This window comes from Ananas comosus, linkage group 6, assembly GCF_001540865.1.
Source record: "Ananas comosus cultivar F153 linkage group 6, ASM154086v1, whole genome shotgun sequence".
NCBI classification, from domain to species: Eukaryota; Viridiplantae; Streptophyta; class Magnoliopsida; order Poales; family Bromeliaceae; genus Ananas; species Ananas comosus.
The window spans coordinates 4,249,327-4,261,054 of NC_033626.1; the positions used below are offsets into that span (position 1 = coordinate 4,249,327).

The 11,728-nt window shown below is 36.5% G+C and overlaps 1 protein-coding gene across 2 annotated transcripts; it reads right to left on the bottom strand.

The window, feature by feature from the left end:
* Positions 745 to 8,500, bottom strand: LOC109711968 (U-box domain-containing protein 52-like). Of its 2 annotated transcripts, none has more exons than XM_020235358.1 (10): positions 7,996 to 8,500; positions 6,579 to 6,700; positions 5,532 to 5,647; positions 4,855 to 5,039; positions 4,733 to 4,772; positions 3,459 to 3,849; positions 3,167 to 3,250; positions 2,435 to 2,776; positions 1,199 to 1,942; positions 745 to 1,031 (listed from the first exon to the last, which is right to left on the bottom strand). In XM_020235358.1, the coding sequence occupies exons 1-10, from the start codon at positions 8,204 to 8,206 to the stop codon at positions 948 to 950; spliced, it is 2,319 nt and encodes a 772-aa protein (XP_020090947.1). In that variant the 5' UTR covers positions 8,207 to 8,500; the 3' UTR covers positions 745 to 947. The 2 variants fall into 2 exon arrangements, with proteins under 2 accessions (XP_020090947.1, XP_020090946.1); XM_020235357.1 differs by having other exon boundaries at positions 5,532 to 5,653.

Here is an 11,728-nt window from a genome sequence, read left to right on the forward strand (position 1 = left end):
GTCCAAACTTTGATACTTTGGCATGTATCAAGGTTTAGAACTTCAAGTCACGGTCCAAACCCTGAGAATCCCTTAGTTGAAATGAAATTTTTAAAAATTTTCATTTTCACTCCTTGAAGTTCTAGATCACTTCTAATCGTTTTGAAACCCTCGGAACTCATTTCCAAATATGTCCAAATCACTTTCTGTTATATTTTTCCCAATTTGGCAAAAGTTCAGTATAGTATACTGGATTTCAGTGCACTATACTATACCTCAGTTAACCTAGTGGTGTAGTACGCCCCTCTCGGTGGCGGTGCCTACCGGGAACTATATTTTATAGTTCTCACCTCATTGGTTGATTCTTTTTATTTTAGAATCTTTCACTGTGGGAGAGGACCGAGATCGCAGCAAGGTGTCACATCTAGCTAGAATTGTCCCGACTGGGCTTATTTTATAAATGGATCTAATACACCTTTCCTTTTGGAGAGTATATACAAGAGATGTTTATGTACTTATTTAGATAGACTATCTTGAGGTATATGATATCGTACTTGAGATGTACCCCCATTTTGAGATGCGGTCTTGGTGAGATATTGTATGTGGAAGTTATTGACGTCCTAGAGTTTATGTAATCATGGGGTTTTGTAGTTTAGGTTAATTTACATCATTGGTTGAAAAAATATTAAAGCAAAGAGTGCTAAAATTGGCAAATTGCAAAGAGTGCCCCAAAGGACCTTTCGTCCTTTGTGGTAAACAGGAGGGTAGAACATCCAGTAACAGGAAAATAAATAAATAGTTTGTACATTACATGTACACAGGAAGAGGATACAACTATCCAGGTAATTTACTTTACAAATTAAGAAGGAAAACCAAAACCCCGCTGTGTTACTAGTACACAGGAAGAGGATTACAACTATGTCTTTGTACTTATACATATCCTCCATGTTTGCAGTATCATGCTGATTTCATATAACGAAGGATGACCCTTTTGCAATATTATCATTATCAAGAAACTCTGACAGTTCCATTGCAGGGGCTCTAATCAATTCCTGCACACATTGAAAACATAATTTCTGTCAACATAGTAGATTTGATGTCCATTTGATCAACACATGAGCATTTAATGAATGCTTTAGCAAACTAAACTAGTGGTGCACCAATGTTACATTCTAAAAGACAAAAAACAAAACAAAACTAAACTAAACAAAGGTAATACCTTGTGACTTCTTGATCGCTGACAAAGGTAATTCCATGCAGAATCCTCTGTCGATGCAGCAAATGCACGTAATCGGTTGAGTTCCGGCAACACTACAGAAGCCAAGTCTGGACGGTCTCTACGGCGGAGCTCTGCACACTTGAGTGCCAGCTCAGCAAACCTCTTGGTCTCCTCCATTGGCCATTCCGGCTCTTTAGGATCCAACATTTCATGAAGCCGTCCCTCCTCTAACACATTGTTGACGTTATGTGCGAGGCCCATCGGTGGCCGCCCAGTGATGAGCTGGAGGAAGATGATGCCAAGTGCATAGATGTCAGATTTGACACTCACCATTCCAGTCTTCTGGTACTCCGGGTCGATGTAGCAGAAGGTTCCAGCTGCACCGGTCATGCAGTACTGTGTTACTACATCAGCGCCATTGGCAGTCTGGGGGACGAGGCGGGCAAGGCCAACATCCGCTATCTTGCTTACGAAGTTGTGGTCAAGGAGGATATTTCCAGGCTTTAGGTCACGGTGGACAAGCGGTTCAGGCTTCGTCTGGTGGAGAAAGAGGAGACCGGTGGCAATCTCTGCAGCAATCTTGAAACGAAGCTGCCAGGAGAGCGGGGCAGTGCCCAACCGGCAGAGGAGGCGGTCCTCGAGACTGCCGTTCGCCATGTACTCGTACACCAGGCATCCATACTCGGGGCAGGCGCCCATGAGGAGGACCATGTTTGGATGACGAATACAACTCAGTACCTCCACCTGCAAGTATTAATTTAAGAAAGTAACATTAAACCATTAGAAATAGGTAATACTTTATCCACCCAGCCTGATTTCACTTAAATATAAATATGCCAAAGCTTAGGATGTAAATCTTTATCACCCTACAGCTGTTGTTATGGTAGCACGCTAGGGTAGGTAATTGTCTTCAAATTAAGGAAGTTATAGTCATATGATGGAACCAATAAAATCATATAATAAGGCAATTACATCTTTTTTTTTATAGTACTTTTAACGAGCCACATGATTGTCTTTATATGAAACAGTAATGGTATGTCACAGTAAATCCTATTGAGTAATTAGGACAATCACAAAGCAATGAAACATTGCACTCTGAACTATGCGCAGTACAATGGTGAATTAGTGTGAACCACACACTATCTGAACTTCTCCCTTCAAGGTAGCATTGTCATAAAAAGTTATCAATCATAGGATGTCTGAAAGCTTAGCAAGAAAGTGACTATCTCAACGCACCTCTTGTTGAAATTGTTTCATTCCTTGGGTTACATCAGATCGAAGAATCTTAATAGCAACAAGAGTGTGGTCAAGCGTAGATTTATAAACAGGGCCATATCCTCCCTCTCCAATCTTTAGGGCATCTGAAAAGTTCTCTGTCGCCTTCTTAATTTCTTCAATGGTGTATCTTCTATACCGAATATCAGAAGAAAGACCTAGAGCTTTCCTCTTCTCAGCGGCCTCTTGCAATGGATTTCTCACTGGGTCAAGTATTGCTTGAGAAGTCCGCTCCATCTCTGCCATGTGATGTCGGGTCTCCTTTCCTCTATTCAACTCTCCATCAGGTTTCTCTTGATATGCCTGTACTTGCTAAAATGAGGTTAATTGACTCCAAACAAGTCATTGATGTGATAATCCATATTTTACAAAGGAAAGGTGAAAAAAAAAAAAAAAAAACTGTTTTAAAAAAATTTAAACGCTTTTCCGCTGTGTTTCAAGTAGTGAACTGTTTAATACTAATAAATGCTAAATAACATGTTAAAGTTTGTTTTTGTCTCAAGGTTAAAGCTTACTTCAACTAAATACACTGAATGTAAGACTATCATATCAAGTGATCAACGATATTGTCCAAACTGTAGCAAACTGTGTGAGTAACTAAAATAGTATATTAAACATATGTTGATCAGGTGGTGTTGCATTTTCTGTAAGCTAAGAATAAATAAGATTGACATATTGTTTGGTCCTGTATACCTCATTAGAAGTCTCGTCAGTCATAATGCCGCCTTTTTGCTTTAACTCAAGCTTTAATCGTCTCAATTCAGCTTCCACGTCTTCCTGTAAAGCAGTCAACACAAACGATTTATTGTGAAACTATGATTAGCAAATACTTTAGAAAACAAATGAAATTAAACATAACAAAGGAAGCTATATACAAAGGAGATAATAAATAGCAAAGTATTTTGGTTAACAAGAATATGAAATGGAATTGTACATTAAAAGATATTACGGGTTAGAAAAAGCAATCAAGGAAACATCAACCTACCAATGAATGATTAGACCAAGATATCGAAACTTCTTCCATTGGAATCAGAGAAGAACCATCGTATCCACTGGATCCAGAACCATTCGACCAATAGGCACCACCAGAACCATTTAAATCAGGGATTCTCAGTGGTGCTTCACGATAGGAGTGTTCATTGCTCATATTGGATAAAGGTGATTGCTGCCTCCCAGTATCACGAAATTCTCGACGATAAAAATTGCCTGGTCGATCGAAACTTGTCCTACTTGGGCTAGGACAGGATGAAATACTATGTGAATAGTCAAGATGCCCTTGCACTTGGTTGAACCTACTCACTCTAACGTCATTGGTCCTCTCTGAAGACCCATTATGATCAGCATACCCAACTCTACCAGAACGAACCAGTGCTGATCTGATGAAACAGTTAATACAAACTTAAGATACAAGAGAGAGAGAGAGAGAGAGAGAGAGAGAGAGAGAAGAAAGTGGACAGTTGAATCAAAGTACATGGGAAACCTCATTCTCAAAGTTACTATATAACTCATCAAATAGACAATGGTGACAATTTTTTTACTAGACAACCCACACAAAATTAATTACCCAAGAAATAAAAGCAAACAGAAAGCTAAATGAAATGAGCAACATAGTAATCAAAGAACACACCAAAAAAAAGTGTAATGCTTAATCCAACCAAAAAGGTGGAAATTCGCAAGATTGCTAGGGCTTCATTTTGTTATACATGGGGTATTATTAAGCATCATATTGCCTACGTAAGTAGGCAGCTGTTTGGTCAAGCTAAGTTTTCTACTTGGGAAGAAAATGTCAGGTGCTTGGCAGCCAAACATCGGCTTGTGGGAGCTTCTATGATATTTTAGGAAAAATTTGTGAGGGAACTTAACAAAAAAGCTATTGGGCCTCTTCACACAACCTTAATATAGAAGAAGTTTTGCAGACACTCCCAGCGGCCTAAACACACCTTAAGTAATATCTGACTTACCACTGCCAAAATGCAATGCTCTAATAAGATGAAAATTAATATCCAGAAAGAAATTAATGGAGAAAAGGTCATGTACATAATTTAATATTGAACAAATTGGAGAAGTGTAATGGCATTATAACGGCACTTATAACTAGACTATAGAAGGTCGAAAGTTTCAGTGTTTTATAAATTAATAACATGATAGTACTTGTTGGATTCCAAGTGTGAGAACCAGTTACGTAATTGATCTATATTAGCTAGTGATATTTGCTTCCAAAGTTTTGTCAAAATAAATAAATAAATAAAGTCACTTAACCCAGCAGGAGGTACATTATGGTTGCTGGCAGCTGGGTCACCTGCAAAATTTACATACTTTAGTAATTAGTTTGAAATATTTCAACATAATGTAATGGGAAAAAACACATGAGCGACACGTACTTTTGGCAGACTGGAATGGATTTCCATCAACTTCAAAGTCAATAGGTTTTCTATTGGCTTGATTTTTATTTGGCCGACTGGCTGGGCGAGCTGAAGATATCTTCCCCTTTGATATAACATACACAGAGCAAAAATCTGGTGTCATCTTAGAAACAGCGGTGGGCACATCCACTTGCTTAAAAGTTCTGAAGCACCGAGAGAAGTTAACAGCTTGTTAGTGAAACATATTAGAACCCCCCAGGTTATTTGGAAACAGGTTCTAAAAATAGTAACTTTTCAATTTTCAGTTGAATCCCCATTTCGTATGTTGTAAATTTTTTTTTTCTTTGTCAAGTTTCCTCAAAACTTAATGGCTTTTGTTAAAGAAGTCACACATATTATCTATACTAACAGAGTATCCTGTTAAATTACAAAATATTCTGTTAAGAAAAGTTACAGAGACGGTTAAGCTCTGAAAGAATATTCTTAAATCAAACAATACAGTAGTTGGAAGTTCAAATTTTAGATATATGCAATACAGTAGTTGAGAGTCCAAATTTCAGATATATGTAACAATCTCTAGTAGTTGTAAGGCACGGAGTTTTCATATATTTTCCCCTTAAAAGAACAAATAGTAATATTCAAGTGGGGCAAAAAAAAGAAAAAAAAAAAAAAGAAGAAAGTGCACGAACTGGTACCTGGTGAATGCATTCCTAGATGATGCTCCCAATATTAATTTGTCTATACCCTGGTGCATGACAAAATCTACTATAGCCTTTGATACATCAGTTTCATCCAATATAACTTCCTTGCACTGCAACTGAATATGAGAATCATAAGGAAAATTGATATTTGCGACAATCTTATAGAAGAGAATTAAATATGACAATCAAAAAGTAGCGAACAGGTAAATAAATTTATTAGTGGGCCTTTCTTTGTAAAATATGAACAAAATACAGAATGAGCAACAAGTATAGAACACTTCAAGTAATTGAAAAGAGAATATGATCCATGATTATTGTGTATCCATCTTTTGAATTTCTTCTTAGTCTGTTTTATTTTCCTTTGAAACCAGAAATAATTAAAAGGTGTACGAACTAACTGAAAAGGTTGAATAGAGAAATTCTATTTTCAGATATATCCACAACCATCTAAAAATATAAGTAGATGGAACTTCAGGCAACAAAATCTTCAAAATATTCATGATATTACTAATGTATTGAGCTCTAAAATATCCATAATACCTACCAACATGAAACCTTCTAATAGATATAGAGCTCAATGTCTTCAATTCAGAAAGAAATACAAACTAGACTTAGATAATTTGCAGCACACTGTTTTTCAAGTTTAAAAAATAGCAAAATGTACCACACGATATTGAATCATTCATCTGATGCAGTTAGTATCACAGGTAAAGAGAAGCCGGGAAAATAATATGTATAATTAGATGTCACACAGATCAAGTAACATGCATCAAACAATTTAAGTATAATTTTTGTACTAAATGAATAACATCAATGATTTAGTTTCTAAATAAAAAATTTAGAAGCATGTAGGTAAATCAAATTTTAAATCAAACACATATTGATTGTAGGAATAGAAAAGGCATTACTTACATCATATCTCAGAATGTAATTATGCAAATTTTTGTTTTAAGTTCTAAAATGATTGTTTGTCTTACATCTAATTACTCTGTATCTAATCCTACAACTTTGGTGCAATTCTAGAAACACGGCTTTACATACCCCTCTTCTGTTGCAAAAACACTGAAATGGAAGAAGCAATTCTTTAGTTTGCATGTCGAGCTGCTCAAGAAAAACAGAAGCTACTTCATCTTCCACCTCTGTAATTGAAAGCTGGCTTCCAGCTGCATGTCCGGAAAGACGTCACAAGGATTATAATAGAAGAATAAAGAAGATGACTTCTTACTGAAATTACCTTTTTCAAGCGGAGAACACAATCAATAACTTTTACTAAATTAAATTTCACAGTCTAACACTAAAAATAAAGAGAACCTGACTCGTGATTTCCTGCGGTAGCAATGAACTCCATTCACCAAACAAAACACTATATTAAAATATGTGTATCTTCCAAATAGACATTATTACGCCATAATAGGGAAGAAATCACAACACTAATGTAACTAATATGATCTGAAAAAATATAAGACCTATTTTAGTAGAAAATAAGTAAAAGAAAATTGTTTGGATTTAAATAATATTGAATAAGGAAAACCAATCTTTTTGGAAGGGACAGTAGCAAGCATATCAACAGAAAAAGGATATGAACAAGAACATCGAATTTCTATGGTTTCCCTAGGCAAAAAGAAAAAGTATGGAACTAACATGGACTTTTGATCATTAATAAAGGACTACCTAGCTATTGAAAACTTCTAACTGAATACCTAACCTTTCAATTCTTCTGGCTCGTCTCCTAAGAAGCTATTGGCCACATCCGATGTACCCATACATCATTGCACTACCCATCCATTCTTAATGCATCACGTGCTTTTAAGCCAACCATTTTTAAGTAGAGGAAAATAGCAACTCATTGGGTGATTGAGATCGTACGAACAGATGGGATGAAGGGCGAATCAAGGGATGGCGCACAGATGTACAGCTGCGCGTAATGCAGGCAATAATTTCTCAAAGCCATCAGATGGCTCAAATCAAAAAAGTTAAAAGGTGTGCCAGTATTAATCAATTATTCCAAAGGTTAGTAGTCCTTTCCAAACAAAACCTAATCTCAGGTTAGTTCCATGCATTTTACCTTTTGCTTATTATCACCATTAATTCACAAGAAAACCCTACAAACATCTTCTAACGCTGTGATTAACCCATCAAAAACAAACGACCAAACAAGAATTTTGGAATTGATCCTATATGTACTTGAGGCAGGAATTAAGGTAGTCTTGTCATTTTATGTTGTTGTGATCAACTCCGATGAGAAAGAAGCCATCAAACTAGAAGTTCAAAGTTACATATTGTTCCCGTCATCTCCAACAGCAAGACAACCGTACAAACATTATATGTCTACTTCAAAATGACCAAAAAGCGCCAAACAATAATGGCGAGTCATGAAGTGAAATTGTTGTGAAAATTTTAGCTAACTAGAAATAAACCATCAAACGAGATTTGGGATGGAGCCAACATGCATACATACTTGGTGTGGGGATCGAGGTGATCTTGCGGCGCACGTGGAGGAGGAAGAAAATCTGTCCCCTCGAGAGGACGTGGTCGGCGGCCCACTTGAGCGCGTGCTGGCTGCTCTTGTCGGCGTCGATTGCCACCGCCACCAGCTGCTGCTGCTGCTGCTGATCCTTCCCACAATTCGCCCCCTTCGCCTGCACCGCGCCGCCTGCTCCCCTCCACATCGTGGCCGCCCCCGCATTCTAGGCCGGATAAGGGGAAGCCCGGGAACCCTTTTTGTATTAGTTGGGAATCTGGAGCTAGGGTTTTCTAGAAGGGAATTAGGGGCGAGGGCATGATTGAGAGCGAAAGAAGGAGGCGGGTTTGCTCAAATTAGGGATTTTGTCGGTTCCGCCACTCTCGATGGCGCTGTGTTCACGGTGTGCTGTTGGGCGCGGCCGTTTTGGTTTCACAGTTCGAATGTAGAAGACGATGGACGTGTCTATGACGTGTCCTCCTTCTCCGTGGCCAGGACTAGGCCAATGGAAGACGCCCACATGGACTGGTTGTGCAAGCAGTTAAGTGAGGGGCAAAATTGCACGGAGTTTCCTCATGGATTGAACTTTTTCAAATTAATCCTCCAACTTCAACCCCTTTTTTTTTTTAACACCAGGTTAGGTTTTGTTAGAACATAAATAGTGAAAAGATATATATGAAGTAGAATAATGAAAAAGGTTTCAAGGCATGTAGCAATACCACTCTCCTTAAGGCTTAATCCGTCTCCACCGTTCAAATAATTTGGTGTGCACAGGACAACGAACAGGCTCCCAGGATATAATAAAGGATAAACCTCAACTGCGTCTGCACACACGAAGTCGAGTCTTTGACCACTCACTTGATTAAGTTGTCAAAAAAAATAGAATAAGAAAATAAGAATGAAATTATTATGAATAGAGACTCTTCAATTGTTTGTACTTCAGCAACCAATACTATGGACTTATATAGACCACGAACAGCTGCTTCATGAAGTGACACTTTATGAACGGGCGTTTTATGAAGTGACTTTTCAATTGTGACTTTTTCATTTGATCATAACTACCAATTAGTTATATGAATCAAGTTCAATAAATGTAAGAATTAATTCTAACGGACGTGTGCACGAAGTGAGACAATATAAAATTGTGTCTTTTTATACTAATCATTTCACCAAAAATCACATCTTTTTTACATTCACTTACTAAGAGTTGCACCTTTCGATTAGAATTGCATTCACTAATTAAGGGTTACACCCATTTACTAAAAGTTGCATCCATTCACCAAAACTCAAAAACCAAAATAAATAATATTATTTTAAAATTTTTCTTACAATTTCTTACTAATTTTTAAAATACATCAAAATACAAAATAAAACAAAATCAAAAATAAAATAAAAAAAATTCTTGACAACTTGACAAAATCATATGCATAGGTGTTAGCGTATTAAAACTTTAACCTACATTTAGTGAAAACACATCAAAGTTAGTCATAATTGAATAGTAGACAAGTTTTCAACCAATATTTTTTTTGACTAACCAGACATATCTCTCACATAAAAGTTTATAATCAATCGAGTGTTTATTGCCAACACTTTTACAACCTTGTTTCTGCATCTTGTTTCATGAATGCTGTCAGAGTCAAGTCCTTAACTCCTAAAAGTGACCGCACTTCACATTCATATAAGCAGATTCTATCAAAAGTGTCTCGTATTTAACACTTCAATAAATTCTACTTTAGGGGCGTGTTTGGTTCGCTTTTTTTTCATCCTGGAAATGGAATCGGAATGGGTGAATCCGTTTGTGGGTGTTTGATGCGCGGGAGTCCCATTCCGATTCCAATTCCCGAGTGGAATGGGAATCCCCCAATCATCTCTTTTTCCAATCCGGCCTATGAGGCCGGATTGGAAGTTGAATCCGGATGGAATGGATATTTATTCGGATTAAATTTATTATTTTAACTTTTTTAATTAAAATATGAATTTAAAAATTAAAAATTTAAATTTAAATTTTAATTTCAACTTGAATTAAAAATTAAAATTTAACCAACTATTTCGAATCTAACTTACAAATTANTTTAAATCTATTTTTTTAAAAAAATTAAATTTTAATTTATGTAAAGTTTTATTCAAATTTTATTTAAAACATAAATTAAATTTATGGATTCAAATTAAAATTTAAATTGTAATTTTAAGTTTGAATTTGAATAAATTGAAATTTAGTTTTATATTTTGAATTATCCACTCAACTTTAAAGTTTAATTTTTTTAAAAAAATAGATTTAAGATTTTGACATTATTTCAAAATTGTGATGTAAATTTTTAATATATAATTTTTAATTTGAATTTAAATTAATATATTATAAAGATAAAATTAGTATATTGATCTGATTACGTTTTTTATATTTACCTGAACCAAACACCAACAATGGGAATGATTTATTCTGATTTCGATTCAAGTGATGAACCAAACAGAATTAGGTAATGGGTAATTCCGATTCCGATTTCAGCTTATTTTGATTCCGATTCTGATTCCGATTCTGACTTCGAACCAAACACGCCCTAGGTCTATTAAGAACTTTATTAGCTCAACCTTTCCTTTCCAATACAGATACCAAGCACTTTACTTGGGATGAAAATTTTATATTATAGTACTTACAATCACTCCATATAATGTATTTTTGTCGCATTGAACTTGTCACGCCCCGAGCCCGGTCCTATTTGGTCGGTTTGAGTACGTCGAACAGACGCCGAACGGACAGTACCTCCCCTGTCTGCCCAAGGCTTAACAACAAGTACAGAGCAAGTATATAAATTTGCACAGCGGAAACATAATATACTTGGCTTGCACGAGGGCAAGCGATAGCCAAAGTGAAAGTACTAAACTAAACAACATGCAAGTAATATGATTAACTTTAAATCACATACATGCATATAACTTATACATTTACATTCTTTTTTTTAACATCATTTCTTCTCTTTTACATCACATCATATCTCAAAATATAACTCTATGCAATTAAACATAAAATCTTTTACATCATTCATATTCTTTTTGTAACGCCCCCAATAGTCTCACATCGGATGGGATACTGATTTCGATCCGTTTATATGAGGCCTACACGCTAGTAAAAAAAAAAAAAAAAACTGGGCTTAAGTATTTTGGGCCGGTGTTTGGGCATAACGAGTTATTGTTGCTAGCGGGTCGAGTCGTTGCAACTGGTATCAGAGCTGAATACCAGCCGAAGGTGTGAGAACTAAGTGCTATGCGGGACAAAGTGCTACACCAACGGGTTTGGTGGGATCCACCTCTTGAACCCGTAGGAGCCTCCTCTAGAATCTCACATCATCTGGTAATGGTCCCGGTCTGTCTGTCTATGATCTGGTTTGGACCCGACGACGACGTCAGGGTCTAAACAGGGGGAGTTTGTAACGCCCCCAATAGTCCCACATCGGATGGGATACTGATTTCAATCAGTTTATATGAGGCCTACACGCTAGTAATAATAACTAGGCTTAACTCTGTCACGCTCCAAACCTGAGGCGTAACAGACGCCGTATACCTGCTAAACTAGCAAATATGCAAGGCTACAGAATCAGACGGAAACTAGCAAAAAGAAAATTATCAATTTTTCCACTAAATCCAAAGAATCACAAGATGAGACTAAGAATTTGAATTTCAACTAAAATCAAACGGAATTCTAATATCTATAAAACTAAAGTTTACTACGAATCAC

Excerpts from the sequence above, each read along its gene's own strand:
- LOC109711968 (XM_020235357.1), bottom strand. The coding sequence starts at position 8,206 with ATGTGGAGGGGAGCAGGCGGCGCGGTGCAGGCGAAGGGGGCGAATTGT. Across the intron at positions 5,654-6,578 it reads GTTTTTGCAACAGAAGAGGG|TTGCAGTGCAAGGAAGTTAT; the intron begins GTATGTAAAGCC and ends TCTCATATTCAG. Across the intron at positions 4,773-4,854 it reads TCCATTCCAGTCTGCCAAAA|GTGACCCAGCTGCCAGCAAC; the intron begins GTACGTGTCGCT and ends TAAATTTTGCAG.